Below are 14,583 nucleotides of genomic sequence, written 5' to 3'. Positions count from 1 at the left end.
CCCCCTCGCAGCCTCCCCTGCCTGGGTTTGAAGAGAAAAAGAAGCACGACTAGGCGTTGATTTAAGGTTCAGAGCAGAGCCGATGCCAACAGCTCTCCCTGGCAGGAGGGGAACCGGGAGCCGAGCTCGGCTGATCCCAAAGGCTCATCGGTGTCAGGGAGGGGCAGGAGCAGCAGCGGGACGGGTGGCACTGGGTGCAGTGCGGGCAGAGCCCCCCAGGACGAGAATCGGCCGGCACATATGGACTGAAAAGCAACCAGCGATCGCTAATAACAAGGCTCGTGCCACAAAATGGTGCGCGTTACACAAGCTCCTCACTTGGAGCAGCCATCAGAGAGCCCGCTGGCGAGAGGGGAGGGCGGCGGAGCGGTTTCCATAGAGACACCCGCGTAAGCAAAGCTGGAAAAGCAAAAGCCTCCATTTCCCAAATGTGTCACTTGGGCATAGGAACATCATGGCTTGACAGGAAGGAGGAAAACATCCTGAGACGCGCTCAGGCACCCGGGTTTAACCGGGGCTCGCGAGGGTCAGGCTCGCCGCAAGCAAACGGCTTCTCGGCATCCAACCCATGCAGGACCGGGTGCAGAAATGCAGCTGAGCTTGGATTCCGCCCATTTAACAGCTTTGACTAAATTAAAAAAAAAGAGAGGCAAAATGAAACACAGTCTTGCCAGATGTTCACAACAGGACCAGTTGCATCCTAACAGATGCTGCCAGCCTTGTGACCACTGGAAAAAGAGAAAAAGAGCTTTGCCGTTGCTGAGCCATGTGTGGGCAGTGTTTCCCCCTCCCCTCGTCCAGACCCACCACCTCTAACACTGACATCCCACCAGGGTGAAGCCCCCTTGGCTCCCCATCACGTTTCTCCTTGTCCTTGGACCACCATGGACCAGGGCAACGTGCACCACCCTCTAAAGCTGAAGGAGCAGGAGCTCCTGACACGTATTAGTTACGACTGGGGAAAAATATTTTTTCCTATGCAGGCATAAATATGAAATATTTGCTGTTGCTTCTGAGAGGCTCTGCAATCCTTCAAGGTAATGATTTGGTGCTTAGCCAGGATTAAAAATACTTTATGCCCCTGTTAGACAAACAAAGCCACATGAATTACACTGCTGCTCTGGAGATCACTTACAGGGCGAGCACCAGAGCTCCATCTCTCTCGGATGGAGCCGACGGCAGCGCACGGGGCAGCACCAACGGCTCCGCAATGCCCGCGCTGCGCCAAGCCAGTCCCGTGCTCCCAGGGCAGGCAGGGACGTCCCCATCGTGCCACCAGAGCTGTCCCGGGCAGGCAACCCCACCGGCCCCCTTCCCATCCTCCTCCTCAGGGCTCTCCACCAGCGACCGCCCCGGGCCCCCTGCCCGTTGCATCCCTTGCTCCCCCAGGACGACGCCAACACAATATTTAGCTTCCTCGTGGCGAAGGCGCTGCAGGTAAACAAGCGCTTGATCTTTAAATTCCCCATTACCATAGAAACCAGCGGCCCCCCCCACCGCCAGCCAAGGACGAGTGGACAATTGCTCAGACACGCAACACGCTGCCAGCTCCTTCCCTCCACAAACATGGCTCCGATGCTCTTGGATTTTTATTATTTATTCTATTTTTTTTTTAACCAAAGGGAGACGATCGCTCGCGGGCACAGCCTGTTCCGAGCCGCGGAGCATAACACACACCAGGCGCGGGCTGATCGGAGCCCTTCCAACCATCGCAGGGCCATGTCTAACTTCACGGCTTGTACCCGACTTCCAGGTGAGAGGATGTCGGGAACCCTTGCCTTGGTGCTGGGCAGGACCCAAAGCTCAACCACCGACCTGCATTTCCTAAGCCCAGTCCCTCCTTGGGGCAGGGGGATGAGTTCTGGAGTCAAACTGCTCTGGCCATGGCCTCAGCACCCACCGCAGCCCCCCAGGGGTGGCAGCAATGCCCCAGCACCCTGCCCGGTGCCCACTGCAGCCGAAATGAAGCCCCTGCCCCGCTGAGCACAGACCCAGCACCGGCTGCTGCGACCCCGAGGGGAGAGACAGGACCCAGGCGAGCTCCGCTGCGCCCCGCTCTCCCCGAGGCATATTTATTTAGAAACGTGCTGAAGCCTGCTGGGGGCAAATAATTAATCAGCGGTACCGAGTGAGTCAGCAGCTCAGGGGAGAGGCAGCGGGGGCTCACACGTGCAGGTTTCAGGGCTGCAGCCCACGCTGTCCCCACAGCACTCGGTGCGGGGCAGGGGCTGTGCACAGACCCTGCTGCCCGGGGCAGTACCGGCGCCCTGGACCCCACTCCCAGCAGCTCAGCACCCACCATTCCCACGGCCTGAACACAGTGCCCTGAGTGGGGACCTGCAGGGCTGAGCGAGGCGAGCACCACGGGGCAGGGATGTCCCTGAGCCCCCATTCCAGGGCCGGCGCTGCAGGACAGACACCCCAAGGCCCTGCCTCCCACGGGCCTGGCTGCCCTCCTGCTGCTTTCAAAGGAAAACTCGGTTCTGCACAGCTGAGTTCAATATTTTATCACCAATGAAAGATGAAAGCGAAGTTAAGCCAAAATTATTCCATTAAATATTCAAACCGTTTAGACTTGCTCTGGCCCCACTGAAATGCGTTACTGGCCGTACCGCACTCCATCACAGCCCCAAGCCCTGCGAGCGGACCCAGCACAAAGCCCAGCTCTGTGCTGAGCACCAAGTGATGCTCCAGCCCAGCTCAGAGCCCCTCACGCCCCAAACACAGGGGACAATTTCACACTGTGCCCCCCAGAGGGACGCAGACCCCCCTGGCAGGCCGGCAGGGCACTGATCCACGCTCCCCCTCCCCTCCAAAGCAAACCCGCGGCACCACTGTTGGCTGATACAGGTGCAAGATTTCACAGCTGGATTAGGCCCCAAGTCCAGTCTGGGCTGTAGGAGAGCCCCTCGTGTGCTGAGACCGGGGCAGGCACCCTCACACCACTGCACAAACTGCGTAGGAGTCATCTTAAACAGGCTCTGGGTCTCCAGGCCACTCCAGATGCTCATTTAAAGAGCGACTCAAGCACTTTTCTGCTTTGAAGACATTCATCTTACTTCTTTTTGCCTTCCCCAAGGCAGGAATTGAGTCTGCTGTCCACTGGGACTACTGACAGCACGCAGGTATCTGCGCTTTACTGGTGTGCTGCAGAATCAGAGCACGCTGAGGAGGTTTATTATTTTTCAAATGCAAGAGCCAAAGAAACATGAATAAAATACTAGCAGATGTGAGAAGAGGGTGCAGCCCGCCATGGGCTCTGCTCTCAGCATCTCTTGGCAACTGAGCCCCTGCATGCAAATGACAGGCTTCGCCGTTCATGTGATCAGGAGCAGACTGCACGGCTGTGTCCCTCTGCAAGGGAAGAGAGCAGCAGCTGAAAGCAAAGCAGGGCTCGGCTGCACGGAAAAAAGGCTTTTTGCTCCCCAGAGAGCCTGGCCTGGGAGCAGGAACCAGCAGCAGCTGCAAAAGCTGTCGTCCTAGGAATCAGACACTAAATAAATCGATAAAATAAAGGTGGGCTCCCATGAACAGACCAAGCCCTGCAGGCACCAGTCCTGCAGGCCCCAGCTCACCTGGATTTGGGCAGCACCTGGTCCCTACGGCCCCGGCACCACATCTGCCCCCCGAAACCCAGCAGACAGGGTGGGAAGCACCACAGGAGAGCTCCTGTGGGCAAACGTAGCTCGGCTTTCCTTACAGCAACAAATGCAAAAGTATAAAATCAGCTACTGGCTCCTATTAAAATTCATGCAGTAATAAGAAATGCAGAACCAGCCAATTTCAGACAAAGAGCTGCTGGAGAAGTGCTCCCAGCACAGATGTGGGGCTCCCTCCCCAGCACGGCACCACCACAAGGAGGGCACCAAGTGCCCGGCCCAGGTGACACCGAGGTGCCCTTCCCAGGGCAAGGCCACCACCCTGCAGGGACACGGGGCTGAGGATGCCCCCTCTGTCCTTGCACTCCTGCCCACGGCCTCTTGGACCAACGGAGCCCACCTCTCATGCCCTACACGTGGCCACCCTGCGTAGCAAAGCTTACACACGGAAGAGACCAAGTGTTCTGCTTGATGCCCGGCACCCTTTCCTCTGACATTCAGGACTGATTTTGCATTGAAAGACATGCTGGAATTAATTTATTTCCATTCCTTTCTTCTGGCCTAAGCAGATCCCCTCCCACCTTTTCCAGACTGATCCATCTGGAAATTAGCCCTGCTGATGCTCGGTGCCAACCGCTGAGATAAAAGCCAGCCCTCGGCTCGCAGGCGGCTCTGGGTCACACCGGCCCCTCGACGGGAGGCACGAGGACAAGCACCGCTCCCGGCACCGCTGAGCACGGTCCCCAGGACCTGGGCACCTTCCCCCTGTGCAGGGTCCCGACCAGCTCGGGGCTGCTCACCCGTCTGCCTGCTCCCTCCCTCCGCATTCGCACGGAGACCGAGGGCCGGGCTGGCCACACCGAGACCGGGGCCAGCTTTGGTTTGCACACCCTGCCTCCCCGGAACAAGGCTCCCTGCCTCTCCTGCCACGCCGAGCTCACTGCCGTCAGCCAGGCAGCCGGCATCTGCTGCTGTTTGCCGACGGAAGGTGCACACACACACTGCGAAAAATAAACAGAGATGCAACAAAGCTCTTCTGCAAAAATTCAAATTGTACACCGCTGGTTCCACCTCCAGAGCAGCGCAGGGCTGAATATAATCAAGAGTCCTTACAGCTCAGGGTCACCAGTGACAGCTTGTGTTATTTACAGTGCCCGGCAACTGTTCCAGCGGGCAGATTAACGGTGGCACAGCCAAGGCTGGAGCAAAGAGCGCTCCCTGTGCGGGCGCACCCGTGCCCCAAGCGTGCAGGGGACGCTGCGGGTCTCCCACAGAGCAGCAACACGCAGAAATACCTCCTGTGCCAGCTGGTGCCCGCTGCTGTAAGCCAGAGTCTTACTTCAGAGAAGTACTCTCTGTGCACTGCTGCCTGCTCGGGAAAGCCCCAGGTTGCGCTGAAGCACGAGGTTGTGGCACCAGGTCGGCTCCCCGCTCCTCCCGCAGCACCAAAAGGTGCTGTGAGCCCACAGGATGCTTGTTTGCTCCCTCTGCTTGGGACAGCAGAGCAGGAGCGACGCCACCACACACCTCAGGGAAAGGAAGAAAAGCAAAGCTCTTCCTTACAGCCTCGCCTGGCTGATGGACACAGAAACCATCTCCCCAGCTAACGCAAAGAAACTCGTTAGCACCTCTTCCCAGAGAAAAGGCTCAACTTTAATTTTTCCCTTAATATTCTTCTCCCTTCAGGTCCAATTAGTGCAAAAACCTTCACTCGCCCGGCTCAGCACAGCTCGGGGCCAAGCATGGGCAGCGAGTGCCGGGGCAGAGCCCAGCCCGCGGGCAGGGGGCACGGCAGGGCGGCACGCTGTCCCCATGCCGCTTTCTCTGGCAAAACGCTCCAAGTTAGCTGCTACTACCAGACAGAAGTATTTGTTGTGCAGCTTCAATTTCTGCCAAGGTTTCTGCCACATTCCCAAAATTACAGCAAAACGTAGCTCCTACAGCACTACCAGGAAAATTGGGATTCACACCTCTGACTTACAGAGCGGCTCACTTCCAGGAGCCCTTTCTCCCTGAAATTCCTAAAACACGAACTGAGAAAAGGGCAGGCTCTGGGCAAGACGAGCCGCAGAGCTGCCAGCCTGGGGGCTTTGGGACCACTGTGGGTTTTCAGGGCACAGCCAAGTCCTGGGTGGTTTCAGCTGGGGACAGCTGTGGGGGGGACCCTGGGGAGCTCCCACAGCTCCTAGGGAGGACGCGGAGGGAGACCAGTGCTCGGCACAGCCCTGGCAGCACGGCCATGGCTCACGGGAGGGAATAATTGAGCATCCCATTGTCTAGCAAGGGCTGGAAACCCCGAAGCTGATGCTGTTGGAGACAGAGGTGTTTGTTTACCCCAGTGCATTTCCCAACCCACGTGCCAAAGGGAGGAGCTGAAAGCAGGCGGTGGTGGGACAGGAACACCGGGTTGGGGGGGGGAGTGTCACAGCTGCCCTGGGGAGCCAGAGCCCCTGCACGGACCTGCAGACACACCAAAACCCCATGGAGGAAACACCCAGCTTGTGCATGTGCTCCTTCTCCAGGGGAGAGAGGCTGGGGAGCCCCAAACTCCATTCGGGGTGGGAAGGGAGCAGCGATGCCCGGATGGAAGAAGTGATGACAAAAGGCAGAGATCTTGGCTCTGTCCCAGCTCCACCACATACGGCAGCGGTCACAGCCTGGCTCTGACCCCAGCAGCTCCCACCACTGCCCAAACCCTCTGCCAGGTCCTGCCACCACCCGGCTGAAGGAGAGGGCTGGCTGTCTCCCGACGGGCTAAAGATGCTCCCAGAATAAAACTGATTTTAACAGGATGGAAAGCTGAATGACTGGGAATCTCCAAAGCTAGAAGCTAATAGGTACCATTTTGATGCATTTTTTCCCTAATACCAACATCTTTAATTCCCTAGTATACTTGGAAAATGAAACACTAATGTTTAGATCAACATCCTTTTTTTGTTTAAGAGACAATTATAAACAAACCACAAAATGTGAGAGATTCTCTGTAACATAAAACAGTAGGAGGGAAAAAACCTAGGGGGCCATTAGGAATTGTAAAGCCCGATTAATTTTAAATGGATTTCTCCTCACCCACATTTGCTCAGGCCGACATCATCCATTAGCCAGAGCTCGGTGCGCACCTAATGCCTGGACGCCCTTGGCTGCCAGCAGCTGTCCTCGAGCCTGCTGGGTGCCCAGGAGATTGGGGCATGACCAAGCGAGCACCTGGAACCCCACAGGGACCAGCCGGCATCGAAGAGGACCAGGGACTGTCCCAGAACCGATGGCAGGAGCGGGGCAGCCGCATCCCCACGACACCTCCAGGCAGCTCCCCCAAACCGGCTGCCCTGGCCGAGCAAGGTCGTGCGTGCACAGGAGCACAGCTGCTGCCTGCTGCGGCCTTGGGGAGCTCTCAGCACCACCGGCACAGCTCGGTGACTGCCACGAGCCCTGCGGAACCGTGGCTGTGCCCGCAGGGGAGCTCAGCACCTCCCGACACGGGCTGGGACCAGCGGCCACAACCCCGCTGCCCGTTGGCACAAGTGGGCTCCATTGCTTCAGCCAGAAAACCCAGCTCCTAATTCCGGGATTTCAGAGAAAGGGAGATGCGATGTGACAGCTTTGTTATTAGAAAGACAAAAATTAAAAACAAAAAGTGCTCTTGCAGCAGAAGCCTCCGGTGTTATCACCCCAGAGCTTCCTCTGCATTGTAATGCAAACCGCGAGGGGGGCACAATTACGCAGTGCTTGCAAACAGGATTATCTTAATAGAAACGGAGATGTGTAATCAAAAAACTATTTCCATGTCTCCAAAAAAATGAGTATCTTACAAAGATGATAATAATGAATTTTAGGGCATAAACACGATCTTCCTCGCTGTATAATCTGCCCGTTTCAAGCCCACGTATGTCTAGCAGCTCTATTACAGAAGTAAATTAACCCTAATTTGATTGCTTCTCAGTAGCAGTCATTTCAGCACTCTAATCAATAAGTCACAAGATTTTAAGACTGCCCTTGGTATCAATCACTGCGATCAGTAATAAAATGCTTTTCCTTTTAAGAACACCTGAAATACGGTGTAATTACCTTTGGATAAAATTATGGACTCCAATTCACCAACTCTACCGAGCCACCGCGGCTCAGCCAGCCGTAACCCGCAGCGTCGCTCTGCACCGAGCACTGGTTTGCAGGAAAAGCACCGCTTTATTTCTGAAAGGCTTTCCGAGCATCGCCTCATCTCTTTACCTTGTCACTGTGCTCCCAAGTTATTGTTCGCGCTGGCAAAATAGCAAGTTACAAGAGACACCAATCTCACAGAAATCCTCCAAGAAAGGGAGATCTGAGATACTGCCGAGAAGAGTCCGGAGGGAAAGATCTGGAGGCGTTAGGAGGAAAGCGGGCGCTTCCTGCGGGATGAATTGGAAAGCCCCCACTCACACCTGGGTACAAAGGCCACAGCAGACGCTGACAGGGTTACACCTCCGCCTGGGGTCACAGGCACGGCAGTACCCGACACTTTTATCTGCACCCGGGACAAGATCCGTGCAAGTCCTGAAGTGCTGCCTGCTGAGGAAAGGCAGTCGGGAGGATGTGGCACAACCCTGACACGCAGCATTTCCACCAGCACCCCACCGCACCTGCCCAGCACCACCGCGGTGTGGAAACAGAGCCAAAGGCACGGCACAGTGGCACAGGCAGCCTCTGCTCCCACGGGAGTGAGCAGCCTGGGGTCGTCTGTGGCACTGACCGAGACACCACCCATCCCACGCTGCTGCAGAGGAGCAGGCAGGGGCCAGGAAGCAGCACGCAGCATCCAGCAGGGCCCTGGAGCAGCCCCAGTCCCCTGGCTGCTCCATGTGGCCGCAGCCCATTAACCTCCCTTCGGGCTGGCCAGGTTTGCGTGCCCGTTTCCAGGTCCCTCGTTACACAGAATTCCCCACCAGAGAGCGCAGCCTGTCCCGGCAGGGCAGGGACCTGCAGCACAGCTCCCTCCTCAGAGGAGGCTGCGGCCCCAGTCGGGTGTCTGGGGGCTGCGAGCTCGTGCTTTCAGGGGAAGCAGATGGTTAGGGAAACAGCCGCAAGGCACACGGAGTTATCAGGCACCAGGTATCAACCAGGGCACCCAAAGGTAACGGCACTGGAAAAAACTGCCTCAGTTACGGAACGGCACAGCAGCACACCTGCTCCAAAACTTTCCTTCGCACAGATCCCCACCTGAGTCACCTCCCCTCCCTCCCACTGCGCACATCTTCCCCAGCCCGGACAGCTCTGGGACGTTCCTGCATGGCAAAGGAGGCTCTGTGCAAACAAGGGCACTGCCCTCAGGATCTGGGCCCCAACTCCAGCTTTCATACAACCAGAAAAGAGGAAATGAGGTGCCTCCCCTTCTGCCTCCCTGCCCATCCAGCAGCTTCCAGCTGATCTTGCCAGTGCCACCCGGCTCTGGTGTGTCACTGTCGGTGATCCCAAGGGTCACCTGGCACCAGCAGCGAGGTGCCCCTGTCACCATCAAAACTGTTCTTACAGAGCACCGAGATCCTGCACTGCGCCCCGTGCCAGCACCAACAAGGTTTGCTCTGGAGATTGTGTTTTGTGTCAGTTTGGTTTTGGTTTATAGTTGTTTTTAAAACAATGAAACTGATTTAGGGAAATATTTTAGCTGGGCAGATGTTCAGGCCCAAACAGTTATTCTCACACAAATCGTCCTCAGGGCACGGCAGCGCCGAGCAGAGGACGCGCTCCCCGTCCTTGTGCAGAGCAGTAATTAAAACGCCGCTGCGCTGCTGCAGTCATCAGATGGCTCCTGAGCCCGACGCAGCCCCGAGGTGCCCTGCCTGCCGCTGACACGGGACTCGGCATGAGGAGTTTTAAGCAGCTGGAGCAACGTTTTGGTATCCCTCTGCAAGGACGGTCGCTAACCTGGCAAATCCCAGCTGCTGCTGACTTACCCTGAAGTCGATCCCAACGGTGGAAATGAAGCTGCCCGCCAGGAAGGCGCCGTCTTTGAAGCGCACCAGCAAGCAGGTTTTGCCGACCCCCGAGTCGCCCACCAGCATAACCTGCGAGGGAGGAAGGGAGGAGCGGGTTAGGCACCATTTCCAGCCCCTCCACAGCAATTTCCCATCTCCATCCCAAAAGCCACATCCCAGGGGCAAGCAGCAGATCCTTATCCCTGATGGGGAGCCCCAGGAATAACAAGAACCCCACCCAAAAGTCACGTCCCCGGACCCAGGGGAGGGCAGGGAGCTGCAGCCAGTGCAGTGCACCAGCAGCAAGCCCCCGTGCAGCAGCATCACCAGTGTTCCCTGTACTGCGCACGTCCCTGAGCGCCGGCACAACTCAACTCAAGACACCTTCCCCCAACCAGTATGAGCAGACTTCCCACAGGGAATCACCCCGTAAAAACCAAACGCACTGTGTGTGGGAAAGCCAGGCTGTGACCCACAGCTGCAGGGCCCCATTCTGCCCCGCAGCCCTGCAGAACTCCCCCACACAGGGCTGTGGGGGGGGGCCCCGAGCATGATGCCAGCCCCAGACCCGTGCCTGTCCCCCTGTGAGCTCCTTGCCCAGGACCAGCACAGCTCCACGGCCACCCTCGGTCCTCAGCGATGCCGAGGGAGCAGCTCCCGGTGCCGCCTGTGCCCCCCAGCGCCTGCCCTGACACAGGAAACCAAGGCAAGGCAGAAACTGCTCCCTAACACGGCTCCAATCTCGAGTCCTCTGCCCCCCGTGGGTGCCGACCCCATCCCTCAGAGCAGGCTGACAGCTTCTCACCGTGGAGAAACCCCGGGCTGCACAACCAAGCTGCATTCACAGCTTCTGCACCCCCTCCCATCCGCACGGCTTCGCGCGTCCGTGGCACGGTTCCAACTCTCTGAGCCCGACTGCCATTATCCTTTCAGAAGTCGTTAGCCCGTGAATGAATTTAAATGGTTTTAACTCAGGCGCTGCCCTGGGTCAAACCAAGCCCACGCAGCAGCAGCAGCCACTGCCATGGACTCCGCAGGTGTAGCCCATTTGGGGGCTCGTTTTTGGCTCCCTCCCCGCAGTGCACGGCCCCTGCAGCAGGTGTCCGGTGGGATCCCCCCGTGCAGCCCCGCTCTGAGCTCTGGCACAAGGTCAGGGAAACCAAGACATGTATGTATGTGAGTCCAACCAATGGTGGGGAAAAAGTCATTTTTTAGTACAAAATAGTAGTACTGATATTTTTTTTTTTAAACTTTCCAGATACCTGCCTTGGAGCAGATCCACCCCTAAAGCCCACTGCTCCCCGCTCAGCACCGCTCAAGCCTCCCTCAGGGGCAGGCAGCAGTGCCTGGGGCCAGGCTCATGCCAACAGCTTGGCCATCAGGATCCGGCCCCGTGCCGTGCATTGGGCTGTTTTCTGTGGCAGAGCTCAGGAGAGGGATAAGGGAAAGTTTATTGGATTGGTCTTTCACCAAACACAACACGGTCTGTCAGCGTTTGAGAAACACCCAGACCGATACCAGAGGGATTTGCTACTGGCACCTTCAGGTTTCTTTGAGACCCCAGCCAGGCCTGGCAAGAGGCGAGCTCAGGGAGCCCAGGGCCAGCATCGATGCAGAATGACTCCATTTCAGAGAAGCTGTTGAACTGTTACTGCAGCTGTACCGGAGACCACCTGCCTACTAAATCAGCCAAATCCACTTCTCAAACACCCATCACCTCCTACTCCATATCCCAGATCTTAACACACTGTGGCCATGCTGACGGCCCCAGGCATCGAGCTCTCTGGCACATCATGCCAAGGCTTGGACCTTGCCATAGCGAACACTGTCTTCCTCGCAGCTTAATCCCCCACGCTCGGTTATGAAGATCTGTGCTAGAATTGCAGTCAGATGGGTTGCACTGAATTGCAGCCTCAGCCAAAATTGGTAAGAGAGCTCCAAGATGGGCTTGCAGCAGGTCGTATGATGGAGGGGGGTGCAAATACATTTGATCTGTGAGTTGCCAGAATCTCAAGCAGCAAGAAGAAGCCATCTGAGCCCTTAAGAGAAAGCATAAGCTGGAGACATTTCAACGGCAGCCAGAGCAGATTCGATGCGATTCAAGGAATACCGTCACCCCGGCTTATAACCTGCCTTTTTTAACGCTGTTAGAGAGGAAGCAGAAGGGTACAGTCACTAAGCTGAGCCAAAAGCCTTTTAGCACCACTTGCAAAAGTTCAGCAGCAGCCGCGGTGCGGGGGGATGTGCTCGCAGCCCGCCACGCCGAAGCCCGGGCGCCCCGGGCAGGGGGGGGGAGCGCCGCCGAGGCACCCTGCGGGGCCGGGAAAAAGGAGGAGAAGGAGACAGCGGCGGCCCCGGAGGAGCGGGGGCTCGCCGGGGGGCTCGGAGGGGGCGCCCCCCGCCCGCCCCGTCCCCGGGGAACTTCTCGGGCTGCCGCACGGGGCTGCCCCGGCCGCTCCGCTCCGCACCCCCCCGGTCGCTCCCCGCGCCCCCCGGCCGTGGCTCCCCCCGGCCCCCCTCACCTTGAAGGCGAGGTCGTAGAACTCGCCGCTGCTGCTCAGCGAGGGCCGCCCGGGCGCCGCGCCGCCGTTGCGGGGCAGCTCGGGGGCGGGCGCGGGGCTCCGGGGGGGGGCGGCGGCGGCGGCGGCGGCGCGGCCGGGCCCCTGGGCGGCGGGGGGCAGCGCGGCCGAGGGCGCGGCGCCGCCGCCCTTGCTCCGAGCCGCTTTCTTCCGCGACATGCCGCGGCCGGGCGCTGAGGGCGCGGGGCTGTGCCGCCGCCGCTGCCTCCCCGGCCCGGCGCGGCTCGGCACGGCCCGGCACGGCACGGCCCCGCTGCCAATGGCAGCGCCGCGGGGGCGGTGGCGGGGGCCGGGCCCGCTCCGCTCCGCTCCGCCCCGGCCGCGCTCCGCGGGGCGCCCGCGGCCGCGCTCCGGTGCGCGCAGAGCCCTGCCTTGCCGAGCCGAGCCGAGCCGTGCCGAGCCCTGCTGTGCCGAGCCGTGCAAAGCCGTGCCGAGCTGCGTAGAGCCGTGCCGTGCAAAGCCGTGCCGAGCCCCGCTGTGCTGAGCCGAGCCCTGCTGTGCCGAGCCGTGCAAAGCCGTGCCGAGCTGCGTAGAGCCGTGCCATGCAAAGCCGTGCCGAGCCCCGCTGTGCTGAGCCGAGCCGAGCCGAGCCGTGCCGAGCTGTGCAGAGCCGCGCCAAACCGAGCCGCGCCTAGCCGAGCCGAGCCGAGCCGCACGGGAGGGGAGCGGGGTGAGGCGGCCCCAGCCCCGCGTGGGGACCGGCGCTGGGGCAGCAGCGCAGCGAGCCCCGAGCGGTGCCCGGTGCCCCCCCGCGATGCCCAGCGGGGGCTGAGCGCGGCCCCCCGGCAGGGCTGGGCTGGGCTGGGCTGGGGGCCGCTCCCCAGCATCCCCCCCCCGTCCCTCAGCAGGCGCAGAGCCGGCCGCAGGTGGGCATTTGGATGAGGCAGGCACGGACCAGCCGCCGCGGGCAGCTCCTGTGCGGGAGCTTTGGGGTGCGAGGGCGGACGCGGAGCGGGGCAGGGGCTGGCACAGCACGGCCCGGGGGGCGCACGGGGCGCAGGGGGGCTGCGGCACGGGCCGAGGCCGGCAGGAGCTGCTGCTTCTGGGGGGGACTTGCATTGTCCCCAGTCTGTCTCAGCAACTGGTTTCAGTGAGCAACACTTTGCATCTTTCTTTCTGACTGCAAATGAAGTGTCACCTGAGGCAATTGCAATGCTCTCAACTGAAATAAATGTCTTTAGCTATGTGACATATTTCCAGTGGCGCGGCCTTATCCTTCCTGGAAAAGAAGGCTTGAGCAGTCATATCGAAGCAAGAGTGGAAAATAAATCTCTCTGGTGAGAAGCCAGGCAGGCACACAATGAAGATGTAAATAAGTAACAGCGCTTGCACAAGACCGGGAGGAGCTGAGGGCCAACACAAAGGGGCTCAGGCAGGCTGGGAAAGCTGGAACCAAAATCAGAGTCCAGATGCCCACCACGGTGATGCCAAGATGTCGCTCGTGCTGTGGCCAGGATGAGCTTTTCCCTTTGCTTCCACAGGAGTGGGCACAAGAGCAGAGCTGCACAGATGGATGAGGGTACCCCCATCCCCCAAGGCTCCTCTCCTCCCCTCCTGGGCACACAACACCTGCCCCTGATGACACTTCCCTGTGTGTGCCAGAATAGCTCTGTCAGGGGCATTTAAACCCGCAGTTAATCCCTGTTCTGCTCTCTCAAAACACTCCCAGTAGGGGAGAAGTGGAGAGCAGAGCTCTGGCTGCTTCCCCCATGGACGAGGGAGACAAGCTGGGGTCAGGAGCTCCTGTGCGTGGGTTCTGGGCGAGATCCCACTTCTCCCCCCCCCGAGCCTCATGCACGGCTGGAGGAGCTCTGGGCTCCCACACAGACAGGACCAGAGAAAAAGCTTTCACGACAGAGGCTTATCCCCCTCATCTCGCTCTCTTCCTCCTGATGATCTATCCGGGAGATGGAAGACCTGACTTGTCAGAGCAGACTTGATGCCAAGGTTTTGCTCTATAATCTGATTTTCCAGGACAGCTGCAGTCAATAGAGGCCGAGGCCTTGGAGCAAAGTGCAATGCTGGAGCCATCTATGGGTCTGTTGGATTTTTAGCTTGTCCCTGTGCAGTGACAAAGCTGCCATGGAGCACTTCCCTGCCTGGGAAAGGGGGCGTGCAGCCCCCAGCACCCTCGGGGCAGCCTCCCGGGAGACCAGCGCTGCTGACGCACGAGGACTTTGCTTTTCCCCGCTCTCAGCCACAGCTGATGGTGATGGAAATCTTGAAGAGCCTCGTGTTCACGAGCAAACAAAGCCAGCTGCTTATCACGGCCACATCAGAGCAACGCCATACGAGGATGGCCCCTTATCGAGGGTGGCAGCAGGGAAGCGTGCTGCTTGCTGCTGCCCTTATCAAAGGTCGCGTACTGCAGAGCCGGCAGTGGGGCTGATCCCGCTGCCCCCAGCCCTGGGGCTCAGCCTCACGCAGTGCCAGAGCTCAGAGCAGCGCGGCCGCAGG

The 14,583-nt window shown here is 59.2% G+C and overlaps 1 protein-coding gene across 1 annotated transcript in view; it reads right to left on the bottom strand.

Annotated features, from left to right (window-relative positions):
• Window positions 1–12,285, bottom strand: part of RAB26 (RAB26, member RAS oncogene family) — a 31,176-nt gene extending 18,891 nt beyond the window's left edge. Inside the window, exons 1-2 of the mRNA XM_040574268.1 lie at window positions 12,070–12,285; window positions 9,527–9,637 (exon numbers count right to left, since the gene is read on the bottom strand). Coding sequence (XP_040430202.1) covers window positions 9,527–9,637; window positions 12,070–12,285 — 327 coding nt within the window. The remainder of the gene's footprint in view (window positions 1–9,526; window positions 9,638–12,069) is intronic.
• Window positions 12,286–14,583: the final 2,298 nt, after the last annotated feature.

Source organism: Cygnus olor, chromosome 15 (genome assembly GCF_009769625.2).
Source record: "Cygnus olor isolate bCygOlo1 chromosome 15, bCygOlo1.pri.v2, whole genome shotgun sequence".
NCBI lineage: Eukaryota > Metazoa > Chordata > Aves > Anseriformes > Anatidae > Cygnus > Cygnus olor.
Note: the sequence above shows the minus strand (reverse complement) of the source record. Positions and strands in the feature narration are given on the sequence as shown.